This window comes from Camelina sativa, chromosome 9 (genome assembly GCF_000633955.1).
Source record: "Camelina sativa cultivar DH55 chromosome 9, Cs, whole genome shotgun sequence".
Classification (NCBI taxonomy): domain Eukaryota; kingdom Viridiplantae; phylum Streptophyta; class Magnoliopsida; order Brassicales; family Brassicaceae; genus Camelina; species Camelina sativa.
Window position 1 is genome coordinate 4,590,131 of NC_025693.1, and position 17,703 is coordinate 4,607,833.

At 32.8% G+C, this 17,703-nt stretch overlaps 3 protein-coding genes and 2 long non-coding RNA genes across 6 annotated transcripts; 1 reads left to right on the forward strand and 4 right to left on the reverse strand.

The window, feature by feature from the left end:
* Window positions 1,807-3,411, reverse strand: LOC104710481 (auxin-responsive protein IAA13-like). 2 transcript variants are annotated; one of them, XM_019230410.1, is made up of 4 exons: window positions 3,122-3,411; window positions 2,431-2,841; window positions 2,292-2,353; window positions 1,807-2,198 (listed from the first exon to the last, which is right to left on the reverse strand). In XM_019230410.1, the coding sequence occupies exons 1-4, from the start codon at window positions 3,340-3,342 to the stop codon at window positions 2,149-2,151; spliced, it is 744 nt and encodes a 247-aa protein (XP_019085955.1). In that variant the 5' UTR covers window positions 3,343-3,411; the 3' UTR covers window positions 1,807-2,148. The 2 variants fall into 2 exon arrangements, with proteins under 2 accessions (XP_019085955.1, XP_019085954.1); XM_019230409.1 differs by having other exon boundaries at window positions 2,431-2,844.
* On the reverse strand, window positions 3,491-5,724 carry LOC104710480 (dolichyl-diphosphooligosaccharide--protein glycosyltransferase 48 kDa subunit-like). Its single transcript, XM_010427093.2, has 8 exons — window positions 5,171-5,724; window positions 4,948-5,073; window positions 4,739-4,792; window positions 4,491-4,604; window positions 4,268-4,323; window positions 4,142-4,174; window positions 3,915-3,990; window positions 3,491-3,760 (listed from the first exon to the last, which is right to left on the reverse strand). The coding sequence occupies exons 1-8, from the start codon at window positions 5,213-5,215 to the stop codon at window positions 3,677-3,679; spliced, it is 588 nt and encodes a 195-aa protein (XP_010425395.2). The 5' UTR covers window positions 5,216-5,724; the 3' UTR covers window positions 3,491-3,676.
* Window positions 8,658-10,074, forward strand: LOC104710482. The gene is made up of 3 exons (XR_755013.2): window positions 8,658-8,905; window positions 9,289-9,341; window positions 9,643-10,074. It is a non-coding gene; the product is annotated as an uncharacterized LOC104710482 (long non-coding RNA).
* Window positions 11,051-12,339, reverse strand: LOC104710483. Its single transcript, XR_755014.2, has 5 exons — window positions 12,227-12,339; window positions 11,684-11,714; window positions 11,550-11,596; window positions 11,351-11,450; window positions 11,051-11,265 (listed from the first exon to the last, which is right to left on the reverse strand). It is a non-coding gene; the product is annotated as an uncharacterized LOC104710483 (long non-coding RNA).
* LOC104715011 (transcription factor ICE1) lies at window positions 16,200-17,697 on the reverse strand. Its single transcript, XM_019230421.1, has 4 exons — window positions 17,259-17,697; window positions 16,822-17,046; window positions 16,547-16,717; window positions 16,200-16,467 (listed from the first exon to the last, which is right to left on the reverse strand). Exons 1-4 carry the CDS (start codon window positions 17,544-17,546, stop codon window positions 16,384-16,386), a joined length of 768 nt encoding a protein of 255 aa, XP_019085966.1. The 5' UTR covers window positions 17,547-17,697; the 3' UTR covers window positions 16,200-16,383.

The following is a 17,703-nucleotide window of genomic DNA, read 5'->3' on the forward strand; positions in this document are numbered from 1 at the left end:
TGTTTCGTTAATCTTTCCTCTGGGTTCATCCATGGAAGAGCTAGATATTTGTTCGAAAATCTATATAACTCACTTTTTATAGGTTTTTAATTTAGAAATCAGATGTTGAGATGAAAATCTATAATAGTTGAGTAAAAAACCCACAAGTGAAACAAAAAAAATAGATATAAGTCGTAGAAAAATAAAGTGAGGCAGGGAAAATTAGGGTTTTCAGTCGTATGTTAGAGGTAGAAGACGAGGATATTCTGGTAATTTTGGGTTCATTAAACCTAAAATCGAACGTGTACGTACATATAAACGTGTACGTACATATGAACGCATACGTACATAATGTTCTTGAGATTAGAGTACGTACATAACGTTCTTTTGCTTAGTGTAGGTCCATAAATCCGTTTTAATGAACAATATTATTGTAATTTTGTAGTCATCTTCAACATATCTTCTTCTATAACCCTAGCTAATATTGTCGTTGTTGTTCACCGGAAATGGAACAAGTAAGAGATGTTACTAGAAAAAGTAAGAGATGTTACTAGAACAACCTATGTAATTCGTAATTGTTTATTTATCATATTTTCGAGAGGTAATGAACAATAACCATACAAAATTACATTTTAACTATAGAGGGTAATATTTAGATAACATAAATATATAATACTCAGTTCAACTAGGTACAACTAAATATATATTTAGATTTGCATTTATATTTAAAATATGAAAATGATAATTAAGGTTTATAAGAATTTCTAAAACATATTGAACTATTAAAGAACCATGTTTAATCAACAATACAAGAATTTATCACTTTCTAATATATACTATCGTTTTCACATAAAACACTCTTTATAGTATAAGGAAGACTTAGTAAGTGATCACCTCAAATGAAGCAAAAGAGGTGAAACCCAAGTTTTTATGAACATTGTGTTATGAAAACATTGTATATGCTAATTAATACTGATAAATCTTGTGGCCAACTGCTAATTAATAATTTATATTATAGTCCAACTGGAAATACGAAAAAATGCAAAAGTTCAACTATGGATATGAGAGTACAACTGGATAACTATGTATAATTATGTGTATACCAAATAACTTTTTTCTAATATCATGTTGTCTTTGGTTCATTTTACCACAGTGTGATGATTTTAAATGAATATTCCACCGCCAAAATCTATTTTTTATTCGTTTTCACATGATCCATATTGAAATTTTTTTTAATAATTCTACTACAGTTGCACCAAATAGTTCAAGTTATACTGAAATTTTCTACCTAAGTGATCTTGTTATACATATGACCTCACATTCACCCTAAAATTCCATTAATTACAACCAAACAAATCTCTGTCCTTCGTCTCTGTCATAATATTTAAAAAACTATTCTAAGTATTATGGTCAAAGTGTTTTATGGGTCAGACGGTCAGACCATTAATATGCGTACACACTTTCTTTACTCGCAAGTTAGCCCGCCAGCTCAACTACTTGAGCATCTCACAAAGCACAAACATAGGAAAAAAAATCTGCAGTTCTGCATCTCCACCGTTTGAGGAAGAGCATTAAAGATCAAGAACACCAAGAATTTCACCACCAAAGGCATGTAAGTGACAACGTTCGTTAACAGATTAGTGTAATCCATTACTTTAGGAGGTAAGGAACGTTTTTGAGTTGTAAACACAATATTATTTACACCATAACTTTGTTATTTGTTTCTGAAAACATATTTGATCTAAATGCTCATGATTGTAATATTTGAGGAGGATAAAGTATCCACAAATGACATAGTTTCTCGGATCAAAAACAAGAGCAAACTCATAAACAAAAAACCCTTAAGACGATACTATTAGATAAGCGCTTCAAATATTTACAGTGTAGTAAAAAGAAATAAAGAGCATTCTCTTCAATCCATAGTATATGGTGAAATCGCAACCGCAAATTAAAAAAAAAAAAGACAGCCCAAAAAAAAGAAACCTAAAGACAACCACAGAAAAGGAAAAAAACCATTAGAAGAACCAAGATAAATACACAAACTGGATATAAAGATCAATCTAGCTTATGCTTCTTCTCCCTTATGTCTTGCTTCATAAGTATACTACTAGACTTGCAAAAAAAACCCAAAATATAAAACCTGTAACAGCGTATTGTCGAAAAAGAGCTCTAAGCCTGCTGGTTTCGTTGTCTCTCTTTCGGTTCTTGATGTCTTGCAGCTGCATATATTAACATGTTTCAGTCAATCCAACCTTTTCATCCCATCTTTTCAACAAACAATAAGAGACATCAAGACAAGATAGTTTACATACCGAGTCCATTAGCTTCAGAGGTTTTCATCACTCTAAGCCTTTTCACCGAGGTGATGAACATTCTAAAAAGATGACGAAAACATTTTAGATCATTGAAACACATTTATCAGATAGAAGAGATAATAAAACATTCTACTACCTCCAAGGAACATCGCCAACAAGCATCCAGTCTCCTTCCTTATCTTCATAAGTAAGTACAAACTCAGACGATCCATCCAAAAGCCTCAACGGTTTAGTGAACTGACCAGTTAACCCGATAGTGCCCGGATTAGTGCGAAAGAACATATCTTCTAGTGTTTGGGCCAAATTCTCGTAAGAAGAATGAGCATTCAAATCAACTTTTCTTCCAATAGCAACTCCATCCATGTTCACCTTAATAAACCCAAGTTGCACTTTCCCATTCACTTTCTTTGTCACATCTTTAGGCTGATGATCATCATTCACTTTCTTCTTACCAGCTTCTTCTTCTTCTCTTGCCGACTTTGTAGCTTGGTTATTAACCAAACTGTTCATCCTATGTGACCCAATAGGAGGCCATCCCACAACTTGACTGCTACAAACAAAGCAAACATATCAGTCAGGACTTGTTCCTATATCCAAATTCAAGAACAACCAAGAACAGATTCAGCTAATCAAGATTCCTAATTCCAAAAACAGAGCCCTTGTTCCTACATCAAGAATACACTAAATCTTTCTGAATGATTGAGCTAGAGCTCTTTAACAACAGCTAAACACACTAAAGAGTCTTTAAGAAACTCCTAAACAAACTCTGTTCCGAGAAGAATAACAATTTCACATCAAACACTTGATTTAGTTGGAAAAAAACGAACCTTGAACGAGGAGGAGATGAACCAGCGTGAGAAGCAGAGTCAGCAGCACGTTTAGAGCCAACAGAAGGAAAATCCTTAGCAGTCAAAAGCCTACCACGCTCTCCCCACGCGCCACCACCTGATTTACCAGCAATCTTGGCCGCCGTTCCACCGCCGAGACTCAGCCCAAGACCAAGCTCAAGCTCACTCTCACCTTTCCCCATCTCAAGTTCAGTAATCATCAGAGACAGACAACAACAACAACAACAACAACAACAACAACAGAAACACAAAAAGAAAGAGCCCTAAGAATCCAAAATCAACACAAAAGAGAGAGTCTTTTGAGAGTCAAGAACGCAGAGCAGAGAGAGAGCAAAAGAAAAAACCTGGGAAAGCAGACAAAGAAAGAAAGAGAGAGAGAGAGGGAGAAGGAAACAAGAAAACAAACAAACAGAAAGAGACAGAGAGAGGATTTTAAGGGTTTCTTGAAATCTGAAAGAGAGAGTTTTTGAAGAAGAAGAAAGAGAGAAAGAGAGAAAGAGAGAGAGGATTAAGCACACAACTTATCTTGTATATCTAAAGCCATACCAGGTCATCCTTTATCTTGTATATCGCTGGCTCATCTGTTTCTCCAACCCTATGGTGTACAAGACTACCAGCCTGGGACAAAGAAGATAGGTGAAGAACATACTAATGAAAGTAACAGAGGTGACTAATTGAACAAACAAGCTATCATCTGATTATGTAAAGGAGTGTAAGCAATTAACATCTGCAGATTTGAAGGTTTAAAGGAGAGAGCAAGACAAGTATATACCTTCAAATGGCCTCTTTCGTGGAAGACCCATTTGCTAAGTTTAGTCACAAACTGTTCATTGCCAGGATTTTCGTATCTGGAAAAGTGTTGAATAAGATCAGTTAATGTTATTTCAAAACGTATTGTGACATCTATCATAGTATCTTTGACAAAAGAATCCTTAAATCTGTGTAGTTACGTATCATTCGAACTACAAGTTTCACTTGACGAACTATGTGTCTACTTACTGATTCTGACTCCCTGCTTTCTGGACACCAGATCTGATTAACATGTCTCGTGCAAACCAAACTATGAATCAGAAACATCCATAGGCATAAAATTAGTTGGAGGAATACCATCGAACATTTGCTCACCTATCACTAAACAACTGCAAAGAGCCTGAGATCACAACCCTAGCATTGTTCCTAGCCTGCAGTTACAAATATCAAAATATGAGAATGAGAGCTCAAGGCAGTGAATAAAAATACTGTTCAGAAGAAGAGCGCTAACAGCAGCCAAAAAACATGATAGTTCAGGCTTCACAAGAACATCGAATTATCCAGGGTACATATATCTGGTAGAAGAAGAGAGACAAACCTGCATGACCGAGACTAGCGAAATTGCAGACCCAGTGAGCTGAGGAGGACTAGACAACTTCGAGCTTGGGTTAGCAGAATAAGCTGAGGGAGAGGCTGAAAGAACTTTGAAAACCTAGTAATAGAGTACGAGGCATAGATTAGCACAATTTATTTCCCACATCAAGGCATAGCTATTCATAAGAAACATTAATATTGTAAATCTACTCAATGGAACAAACAGGTATCTTCTTCATTCCTTCAACTTACCAGACTGTTGGTAGGGTTCAACGAATGTGCAACTCCTCTGAAGAGAACGGGAGCCTGTAATTCATAAACCAAACACAAAAATGAACTTAGTTCTCACTAATCAGAAACCCCCAAAACCCCAAATTTTCAAACATTATCTTAAATCCAAAACCATCAGAGACAATTGTGAGCATTAGCGACACAACTCAGCTAGAAAGCAAGGAAGGTACCTCGATTTTGGCTTTTCCTAAGATGACATCAGATTTCACTAAATCGTCGGCAGCAATCAAGGTGTGGTTGCCGTCAACATCAAAGACGGAGAAGCTAGTATGATCAATAAGCATAGCTGAAGAATCCTAAGAAAACAAACAGCTAATAAATCAATAATCCTAGGTCGCATTTTGTTCCCAAAAAAAAAAAAAAAAAGATAAATCCACGTTCTGAGGAACCAACCTCATCGAAATCAACCCCACACTCTGTGACAATGCCCCGAATCATATCAGACGCAGGGACGAATCTTGGCCGGAACGGGAATCTGAAAAAGCTTGATGTCTCTTACAACCACCTCACCGGACTTATCCTCATGGATTTATGCAGAGGCGAGAAGCTAGAGATGTTGATACTCTCTAACAACTTCTTCTTCGGTCCAATCCCAGAAGAGCTTGGTAAAAGCAAGTCCTTAAACAAAATCAGAATCGTCAAGAATCTTCTCAACAGAACTGTACCGGCGGGGCTTTTCAATCTACCGCTAGTTACGATTATCGAACTCACCGATAATTTCTTCTCCGGTGAACTCACCAATTCTCGAACTCACCGATAATATCTTCTCCGATAACTCAGGAAAAATAAAAACTAGATCTGAAACTTTGTTCTCGAGAGAGAAAGTGAATCAAATTAGAAGGAATCAATCTAATGTTTTTTGTCCACCCAAATTTAAGAGCATAAGATCTCAAGAACAAGAGCATCAAATCTCAAGTTTTCTCAAGTTTTTTAGATCAAATTTAATTATAAATGGCATCAAACGTAATAAAACACACAAGTCAGGTATAGAAGTAATTTACAAACTTTTATGTGTTATTCTAGTAAGTCGAAAATCTCAACGTGTTAGTCTAGTAATAAACCTACTTTTATGTAATATTCTAGGTAATTTCCCTAATAATAATAGATAATGTAAACTACAACAAATAAGAAACGTTGACAAAAAAAAAACAAAAGTTACATGTGTTTTAAAAAAACTTGAAACGTGAACGGCATATTAGAAAACTTTTCTAATAGTAGAGATTCACTTTGAAAATAGTGGCAAATTGATAATAATTTTAGTGAAAATTGCTACATAATAATAACCTGTAAACATGTAAAAAAAATCTCCTCTGAACATGTTAACATTATTACCAATTTAACCTTATTTCTATTAGCTTTTACCAATTTTGTTAACATTATTACTAATTTACACTTTTACATGTTTAGAGGACTTACCCGATAAAAAAAAAATGTGAACAACATCTATTAAAAAAAACCTTTGCCTTAAAAATATCGTCAAATTGATTCTAAAATGCTATAAATTATTAATAATGTTAATAAAATTGGTAGAAAGCGAAAGCTAATAGATAGTATAAAATACAATGGGAATCGTTGACCTGTTAGAAAAAACAAAAAAATGTGAACAACATATGTTAAAAAAATTTTGCCTTGAAAGTAACGTCAAATTTATTCTAAAATGCTATAAATTAGTAATAATGTTGATAAAATTGGTAAAAAGCTAATAGATAGTATAAAATACAATGGGAAACGTTTACCCGATGAAAAAACAAAAAAAAAAGTGAACAACATATATTAGAAAAACTTTGTCTAGAAAATAACGTCAAATTTATTCTAAAATGCTATAAATTAGTAATAATGTTAATAAAATTGGTAAAAAGCTAATAGATAGAATAAAATACAGTGGGAAACGTTAACTTAATTAAAAAACAAAAAATGTGAACAACATATATTAGAAAAATCTTGCCTTGAAAATAACGTCAACTTGATTCCAAAATGTTATAAATTGGAGTATTAATAATATTAATAAAATTGGTAAAAAGTTAATAGACAGTATAAAATACAATGGGAAACGTCAAACGTTGACCCGATAAAAAATGCCAAAAGATGTGAACAACATATATGAAAAAATTTGCATTGAAAATAACGTCAATTTGTTTCCAAAATGCTATAAATTAGTAATAATGTTAATAACATTGGTTTAAAGCTAATATATAGTATAAAATACAATGGGAAACGTCAAACGTTGACCCGATAAAAAATGAAGATGTGAACAACATACAATAGAACCTCTATAAATTAATACTCTTTAAATTAATACTCGCTATAAATTAATAAATTCTTCCGGTCCCGAGCTGGACCGATGTAAAAAATGACACATTTCGATAAATTAATAAGATAATATTTTTTTTTTGGAAATCCTATGTAAAAATATAGTCCCATCAATATCATAAATTAATAATCAAATAATATTAATATATATATATATATCTGAATACTGAAATATGACTCTATTGTTGTTTGCATATTCTTGAATTTGCATTCTTATTTGAGCTCATCTCTAATATCTTTCATTGTCGTATTCTCAAATCACATCCAAAAATTACGAAGAGTTCTAAATGAGATAATTGCTTCTTTATATGTAACTGGTTTTAAAATTACCGCAATATCTTATTCAACTTCATCATTACCATGAATGATACTAGTAGAAATTTCTTCTAAACTCTAAACTTCTAACATCTATCATTTTTACCTAAACTCTAAACTTAGCAATTACAATAGACAAGATAATAAATTAAGAAATTTTTTTAAAAATATGAATGATAACAAAAGTATCTTATTTTGTAATACATAATTTTCAAAATTATGAAAATTAAAAATCTCTTCATAAATTAATATTTTATTAATTTATCGATAAATTAATAATTATTAATTTATCGATAAATTAAAACCTCTTTAAATTAATAAAATTTCATGGTCCCGACCTTATTAATTTATAAAGGTTCTACTGTATATGAAAACTTTGCCTTGAAAATAACGTCAATTTGTTTCCAAAATGCTACTCCCTCTGTTTCACAAAGAGTGTCAATTTGACCAACTACACACAAATTAAGAAAAAATTGAATTATATATATATGCCCCTATTTAATGAGTAGTTTATAATTGAAATTCAAAAAGAAAAGATTTGGGTTAAGGGTAAATTAGAAAATTTGATGTTAAAAATCACATTGGAAATACAAAATGACAGTCTTTGTGAAACAAAGAAAAACTCCCAAAATAACACTCTTTGTGAAACAGAGGGAGTATAAATTAGTAATAAGGTTAATAACATTGGTAAAAAGCTAATATATAGTATAAAATACAATAGCCAATAGGTAACGTTGACCCGATTAAAAAAATAAACAAAAAATGTCAACAACATATATGAAAACTTTGCCTTGAAAATTAAAATGCTATAAATTAGTAATAATGTTCATAAAATTGGTAAAAAAGCTAATATATAGTATAAAATACAATGGGAAACATTGACCCTATAAAAATTGTGAATAACATATATTAGAAAAACTTTGCCTTGAAAATAACGTTAAATTGATTCCAAAATGCTATAAATTGAGGTTTTTTTCTTTTTTTCTTTTTTTCTTCTTTTCTTCACACTAATAAATCAAAAGTTTATCGTCTGCTACATCAAATTTATTTTACTCATAATTTCATTCAATTTTAATTTTGGGCAATTGACAAAAATAACACTATTTTAAGTTTTTTTCCATAATTAGCACATGTTTTTAAATGTTCCAAAACTAGCACACATTTATATCATTAATTTTGGAAAAAAATTAATTATCAATAAAATTAAAGTTTATATCCTTTCTTTTCTATCTCCACCGACATCATTCATCTCATACCCAGATTTATAAAAAATTAAACTCTCCAGTCGCTTAACTTTGCCACACACTTTACTTGCTCGTCTTTAAAATCAAAATTTGTATCTCTCTCTCTCTCCCTCTCTCTCTCTCGTCTTCGAATTGAACCATGTCGGACGACGAGCACCACTTCGAATCCAGCAACGCCGGAGCTTCCAAGACTTATCCTCAACAAGCCGGTAACATCCATAAAGGTGGTTACATCGTCATCAAGGGACGTCCCTGCAAGGTTTTTGCTTTCTCTCTCTCTTTCGTTTTTTATTTTTTTTTGATTCACTAACACTAGCTATAGAAGTCTTATTGATTCATCTTCCTGGATTGTATTAGGCGTTGTGATTTTTGAGGGTTTAGTCATATGATCATTGTGATTATGAGGCAGTATTGTTAGGTCATATGATCATTGTGATTGTGAGGATTGTGTTCTCGTGTTTACTGCTGAGTAAGATCTCTGTATTTTTATTTTTTTTGAAGTTTTGGCTTAAAAGGTTTTGTAATCTAGCTATGTCGATTTTGAATTTTGCTTAATTCATTTGGTATTAAATTCTTTGTTGGTTTGTTAGTGTTGAGGACTGTATGAAAGTAAAAATACTACTCTTTGATCTTTTTTTGCAGAAGACGGATGGTGCTTTGGCTCAATCTCGTCGTGGGTTCCTCGCGAGAAAGCTGTAAGTATCTTTTTACATTTGTCTTTGTTCTAAGGTAGAGATCATGAAATCAATTCTACTCAGATTGTTAAGAATTGGGAAGTGATTCATTTTGAAGTTTGGTTTTGGAAGGATCTTTGTATGTCAAATTGGTAATTGAAGAAGGTAGTGTAATTTTTCTGTAAGTCTCGGTGTGCCAAGCCTGAAACCTAAATTAGTGAGGCAAAGAGGGATAGGTCTCCTGTAACATTTGTTTTCTTGATTGTTTCAGTGAGATTCCTGTTTTTTTTTTTTTTCTGTTTCATGGTTGTATTTGTTGCAGCTCTTCGCTGTGGATGCCTCTTTGAGGAGATTCAAGTCGCATAAGAAAGGAGTGCACATATTGAAGAGGGTTGGAGATGTGCTCACTGTTGTCGTTATTGCCGATATGGAATGCTATTTTCATTAAGAGATTAACTCTTACAGGGAGGTTCATTAGGAGGATCAACAACTGTTGCAGCAAAAAAATGTATGATGTGACTTGGTCGTGATACTAGTGAAATTCAGGAAGGATTACACGAAATTCAGGAAGGATTCTTAGAACTTCATGATGACCTTCATAACAAGTTTAGATTTCAGGATGACTTTCATAAAAATTCTGGATATTGGTAAATACTAGGGTAACACAAAAATGATACCATTACCCTTTACTAATGGAGTTTTTTTTCTATGTTTTACATTTTTTTTTAGTAATGCTGAGTTTTTATGTTGAACTTTTCTTCGTTTTATGAATTCAAATATATTTTCATAAAATCACTATTTATAGATGGTTCCTTGATAGCTTGTATAATACCTTCTCCTGTTCTTGTAACTTGGAAAACCAACAACATCTATCATTACTACATAACGTTTAAACTTTTGTTGATAACCCAGTTATATTACACTACAGAACCTATTTTTATGCACAATAAAATATTTAGGAAGGTTATCTCGCATTTTAGTAAGACCTTCATAAAAATAAAATAAAACATCATGCTAGATATTCCTATTTTCTACATTTGTTGTAAAACACCAATATGTGCACCAAATCAAATTATTATACATCATTAATGGAGTAATATGTGAATGTGATACAATAAGGCACAAAACACATATAAAAAAAATTTAAAAACACATTTTAAAAAAATTTAGGAAAGATTCAATAGCTTTTAGGAAGACATTCTTGAATTTTAGGATGGCATTCCATAATGACCTTGACTTTTGTGAAGGTCTTCCTAATTGTCTGAAACCAACATCTATTTACATGTTTTCTTCAGGTGTGGGTTCACCACTGTAAAATATCAAAATCATAAAAATGAAATCTTTATCATTCATTGATGGAGTAATCTTTGATGTATTGAGGCAAAGCATTAAAAATAAAAATAAAGAAACACCTTTATTTAAATTTAGGAAGGATTCAATAATATTTAGGAATGACATCGTAAAATTCATGATATCCTTCATAAATAATTAAGAAGACACAAAATCAAATCATTACACCTATTGTATATGTAGATAAAATATCAGAATGTGCACAAAATAAAATCATTATCTCTCACTTAATGGAGTAATTTGTGATATATTAAGACAAAACATATATAAAAGATTCAAAAACTCAATTTAAAAAAATTTAGGAAGTGTTTCATAATGTTTAGGAAGACATACTGAATATTTAGGAAGGTATTCCTAAATATATAAAAATCCCAAAAAAATTGTTCTTTCCTACACTTTTGTCAAACTTGGAAACAAGCAGATCCAAAATCACATGAGAAACCAAAACCCAAGGCTCAAAAACGCACATCTTAGCTCATTTACATTTTCCGCTCATGTCCTTGTGAGACTTCTCAGATTGATAGTACTGTCTATGATATAAAATCTTAACCTCTTGTTTGCACAGCCTTTCATCTTTTAGCAGCTTTACTCTCTTCTGAAATGGCAAAACAAGCAGTTTGAGAATTGCAAGATTTTCCAGGTGAGGAGTGCAAAGAAGTAAGTAATTTCTCATTTATCACCTTTTGGTTCTTCACAATGAGAAGTGCATCCCTTAACTGGCTTTCAACTACGAGAAGCTTGGCATAATTCAGACCATCAAGATCCTTACCGGTCATTCTCCTGTAGAAAAACAAATCTGAACCACAATGGAAAGGGAAAAGGAAATGGAAAGAAAGAATCAAAGAAGAAGAAATGGGTAAGGGGAGATGTGAGTTAAACCTGGTCAAAAAGCGTAGTCTTCTAAGTTCCCTCCCCATAGAAGAAGACTGGAGAAGAAGGGTGAAAACTATATGTGAGAAAAAACAGAAAACAGAGAGACAAAAACTCCATGACAGGTGTGTATGTGTACATACCAATGCTTGTCCGTGTGGCCTTAGTTCGAATCTGAAAGGCAATTTTGCAAACCCAGAAGAAGTTGGTTAGATGATCGATCGAAGCTTATGTTCCATGAAGCAACCAACAGACTAAAACTTAAACCCTAGAGCTAGAGGATTTAGTAGATTTTCTCAAAATCAGATTCTATGGTTAATAGCAAAAGCCAGGAAACTAAAAGAGCATCAGAGTAATAGCTAGAGTCTGTGTAAGTAATAAACAACAAGTTCGATCGAAGCTTATGTTTCAGAGGAAACAGATGAACCAACCCAACAGACTAAAACTTAGAACCTAGAGCTAGAGGATCTCGTAGATTTTCTCAAAATCAGATTCTTTCTGGGTGATAGCTAAACAAAGGAAACGAAACGGAGGATTCATAGATCAGATTGATTCAGAATCTGAGTAATGGCTAGATTCTATAAGTCATAGAACAAATTCAATCCCTAGAAAGAGAAGCCAACAATTTCAAACTCTAAAATCGAAGAAGAAAAAAGAGAAATTGATGATAGCCATCGATTTAGTACATGATTGAAGCTTCACGGGAAAATCTGAGATCAGATCGAAAAATTCATCAAGCTTGGCCAGAGAGAAATGAAGAGAGATCGGATTTTGATTTTTTTGAGTTTTTTTAAATAATAATATTTCTCTCTATTAATTATTCAATTTCTTTAAGAAATGCTAGTTTTGGAACATTTCAGCGTGTGTGCTAGTTTTGGAACAAAAACCCAAATGTGTGCCATTCTAGGGTATTTCTCTTTAATTTTTTGTTATATATATAAAAATCCCTTTCTCTCATTCTCTTTTCAATTGTGTTACCATTTTTTTCAGAACCCTGACTCTTTTGTCAACAATTTTTTTATCTTTTATAAATCCAAATATTTATTTTTCATCTTCATTGTGTGATAATATATATATATATATATATATATATATATATCCAAATCAACATATATAGATTCCCTTTTATTATTCATGTATCGATTGGAATCGTATATTGGATCTTTGATTTTATTTGTTGAGTGTGACCTTATGGGAATGAGTTCTTGTATCTGGCTGACTTATTGAGTGTGATGTGTGAACACAAAGGTGAATCTTGTTTTTGTTTAAACTTATTTGCTGAAACGTTACTACTCTATTGATAGAGTAAATGTTGATTAGGTACTTTCTTGTGAAGGTGGTGTGGCTCATTTGGAGGAAGATCTCTTGCGACTTGAGTTGTCCAAGGTACGTATTTATAGAGAAATCGGTAATTTCATACCCCAGCTAAAGGGGTATGTTCGATTCATATACCATGTGTAACAATGTGTGAATGCATACATTATGTTAATTAAAATTCAAATTCACAGCACCAAATTGTAATTCTGTATTTATAGATACATAAGCCGTAACGTGTTAAGAAACCGTTAACAGCTTATAACGTGGACGCCACATAAGAAATGACGTCATTTTGTGAAACAAAAAAAGAGCTTCTTTTGGTTAAAACGACGTCGTTTCTTCCTTTTCCTTCTCTTTTCTTTCCCGAGTCCTTCTTCCCCGACTCGTGTTTGATCAGTTCTCGATTTGGGTTTTTTTTTTTAAGAATTAGGGTTCAATCGATAAAGATGTCTACATCATCAGCTTCTTCAGATGAGTAATTGAGAACATAATATGTTTATTTTTCTTTTCTTTGTGTGTTTTGATAGGAACATTATTTATTTATAAATTGGGGAATCCTTTAATCGGAGAAGGAGTGAGTGACAAATTCACTGTGATTGGAAGAGAAATCCCACGAAAATGTAGATGTAGTCGATTCTCTGTAATGAAGACTTCAAACACAATGAAAAATCCTGGAAGACTCTTTCATTGTTGTCCTATTGGATCCGACGAGGTAATCTCTTAGCTAGTTAAAACCAATCCTCCATTGTATGTTGTTTTATTCCCATCAACAACTCCAAATTCTCCACCATTGTAGCATTGATATATTACATCCTCATCAGAGCTGAAAAAGAGAAAAATAATGAATTAGACAGTTCTTCATTTTCGTTTAAACATTTTATCGAACACTTAGTGTTCATAAAAAAAAACTTCCCTCTTTTTAACTCTAAACTTAAGAACACACATCAATCTCATCCAAACTAAACAAATACACACAAAATCCATCACATTTTATAAATAAACACTCCTAATTATCTTAATTAAGAAAACCTCTAAATTTCAAAATTACCTAAATTTTGAATACCCTAAAATTGATTCAAAATTACCTCATCTTCCAACTTAAAACCAGTTCACTGCACTACCAGACATACTTTCGAATGTTAAAACGGTTATGGTTAAGGTTAAACAAAATTTCTAACCGTAACCGGTGGTTAATTAACCATAACAGTAATAATCGTAACCGTGGTTATGCCTACCGATTTCCCTACTTACAGTAGTTTTTAAGTGGGGGTTATTAGTTTAAGATTTGAAAAGAGTTTTAAAGACTTTAAATGTTATGTAGAATCTGTTGTTATTAGATCAAGATTTTGTTAAACTCTGTTAAAATTTAGTGTTATTAGTTTGTGATTTGTAAAAAGTCATTTAAAATCTTAACAAATCTGAGTTATTGGATTCAGACTTTTATAAAATCATTAAAAATTTTGTGTTATTCAATTAAAACAAAAGAGTCTAGGATTGTTAATGAGTTCAATTATTATGTTATTGGTTCATGATTTTAGACACTTTCTTTACAAAATAAAGTCATGGAAAGTATCATAAAAATATAGGGATTGTTTGGAGGACTTTACAAGATTTTAGAAAACTAATCAACAAAACTCTTTAGCAATCTTTAACAATCTTTCACTTATTCATTTTTAATGATTTTGTTGAACTCTTCAAAAATCTTCATAAATCTCAAACCAATACCACCCCCTAAGTCTTTGAAGTTTGTGTAAATTCGTCTATAAGGTTCCCCTAGGAACATATAGAAATCTTCTCCTTTTTATCATTTAGATCTTCTATGCCTCTGATCATACTCATTTTATCATTTTGATGTCTTATAATTGATGCTAATGCAAGATTTCTTTAGTTAAGTTTTTTTTTAGATGCCTTGCCATTCGTGTATTATGTTCTTCCCCTGTGTCTCGTATAAGCCCAATTCTCAAGATTCTTTCAGACTTTCTATACAGACATGGCGAAAGCGTAAATAAGAAAGTTCAAGCCTTTCTCTCATTCCCCTTTCACTTAGGCCAAGTATAAGACATGGAGTGAAGTGAAATTTATCAAAGGAAAATCCAAATGACAATAAGATTTTATATCTTCGATTGGCTTTACACTCTTTATGATTATTGGAAAGTAGAAGAAAAAAATAGTTTTCGATGTTTTGAAGTTTAAAGTGTTTATGAATATATGGCAGTTCTTGATTGCAAAATAAAGTGGTTCTTATTTTAAAATTCTGTGTAGAATTGCTTAAGTTGAGGTTACTTACTCTCTTGGGGACCAATTATAGCGGATACTTTAATTTCCGAATTGGCTAGTTTTATTAATCTAAAAGAGGAAAAAGCTGATAAACATATTTGATATATATATATACTTCTCGTGTTTATCAAAATTTCAGGTGAAACTATGATTAAGAGCTTAATTATAGTTCCACCTAAACTTTTGGATTATAAACTCTAGAAGTATATAGTACTATCTTTTTTCTTTGAACAAATATTTAATACTATCTTAAAACATGTATTCGTCATCTTCTTCCTCTCTTAAAACTGATATGAAAGCCTATACATTAGCATTAGCTCATGGATTCGTAAGTCTTGATAGTAAAAGACAGAAGATTCTAGGTAAAATAGTAAAGAGTTTTTTTTTTACTAGACAAGATTGTAAAGTTTGAATCCTTCTAAAGAGAGAGAGAGAGAGATTCACAGAGAAAACATTTTGAAAAACAAAAGAGAGTAGTAGAGTACGAAACGGCTTGGACTTCATTACTACTACTACTACAAGAGATAATCATAGAAGCTAAAAAAAGGCCTATTGGAAAAATTATTAACATGTTAGGTTCTTGAAAGGCCCTACTACTTTAACTTTTCTCTTCATCACATCCTCTACGTTCTCGTGACTCTCTTCTCTCTTCTGTCTCTAACCGCCATTAACTCTGTCTCCTCTCTCTCTCTCTTTCTGTGTCTCAAAATCTTAATTTTGTACGGATGCATACAATACAACGGATATAAAAGTTCTTTAAAACATTAATTATAAAGCAGAAATAAACAAAACAAAAAAATGGTAGGGACTATTCTCTTGCTCTGCCTCTTCCTTTTACTATTCTTGTCTAAGTGTGTTCTTCATTCTCACATCATTTAAAAAAGCTCCAAAAAATTTCATCAGCCTAATACTTTTTTCTGAAACCGCATATGTGCAAAAGGCTCTCACCTAACTGTTTTGTCTGTCTTCTTTGAGAAGGTCACACTCATGAACACAGTTTAATAGAACTTTAAAAATAAATTATTGATCAAATCTAGAAGAAACATAATTGTAAGTTAACATTGCTAAAAAGAAGTTGAGTTCTCAAAAGCTTAAATTAAAACAACTCTCATTTGCAATTGCATTACATGCTTAAACTGAAGTTAAGAAGAAAAAGAAAAAGAAAAAAAATACTGAGATGAAAATTGCAGATTTAAAAGGGACTTTTAGTTCTTCTAGCTTCGGTTCAACAGATGCTCAATGGACTCGATCAGATCATACCAGCATAGCCTGCTGTATCGAAAAGCACTGCTTTGATTTGATCAGGTAATATCTCCTGTCCTTCTTGGCATTGCTGATAGATAAAGAGATAAAAGAACATGTTACTACCAATCAATCCTCAACTGTTTATCTAAAAAGTTGAAGATCCTTACCTCAGCGCGGAAAACATCCAAAGCAAACCCGTTGAAACAGCTAATCACGGCTTGCTGAACATCTAATCCAAGATTATCCAAAGCTTTCATGGTAGCAAGTAAAAGACCTGGTCTACGACCACAGAACATATGAATGTTCACTGCTCTTCCTTCCCTTAATCTAACCTCAACCTGCGAAAAAGAAGCAGAGTAATGATGTATCAAACATGAATCCTTGTTTTCTCCTTTCCAGTCTAAGCAAAACTTATATGGAAATATATATATATAGTCCTTACTCTTGCTTGCTGGCCTTTAGGACTTGGCAAAGAAGAGGGACATAACTCTTCCTTGACACGACAAGAAAGAGTCTGCGGTGTAGGCGTTAATGGATGGAAGCTTGATGAAGTTGGAGGCAAAGTTCCAGGAGGAGTTGATTCAAGTTCGTTGTGAAGATCATTGATCCTTTGTAAAAGTTCCTTCAGATAATCAATTGCATCTCCAAGTATTGATGCTCTATCCATCTGCAATTCATCAAGAATCCATAAAACACACAAAACTTAATCACAAGCTTCTTCCTCAAACGAGTAAAGCAACAACAAAGGCCATGCTAGAATTCTTACTTCAAACCCTACAAAAGCTACAGGACAACAATACTCTCTTAACTGAGAGCAATAAGTAAATGATGAAGACAAAGACCTTAAAAAAGGAGATAAAAGAGAAAGTAGTTGTTTACTTTGCTGATCTTGGGGACAACTGATCTAAGCATATAAAGCCTATCATTAAGCTTCTTCCTCCTTCTCCTCTCAGCCATCAGATTCTTAGCAGGCATGCCTTTCTTCTTACCCTTTCCTCCTCCAATCTGAACACTCTCAGCAGCTTTCCCGCTCTCGTTTAGCTCATCAGACTCATAATTCAACCCTGAAACCTCAATCCCAGTCTCATCCATATCCCCATCATCACTCAACCTCCTCATCCCCGAGCTCTCCGAGTTTCCCATTTTGCTTCCAGAGCTCTGACGCATAGCTGCACGTTTCTGGAACAGAGTAGGCTGTGCACCAGACGATGCTAACACCTCTAGAGGCTTCAGAACTTTAGCTCTGTTCCCGACAAAACCACCATTCGCAGGACTCCCAAAACCTTCCAACTCCAATGGAGCTGTGAACCCACCACCTCCTCCT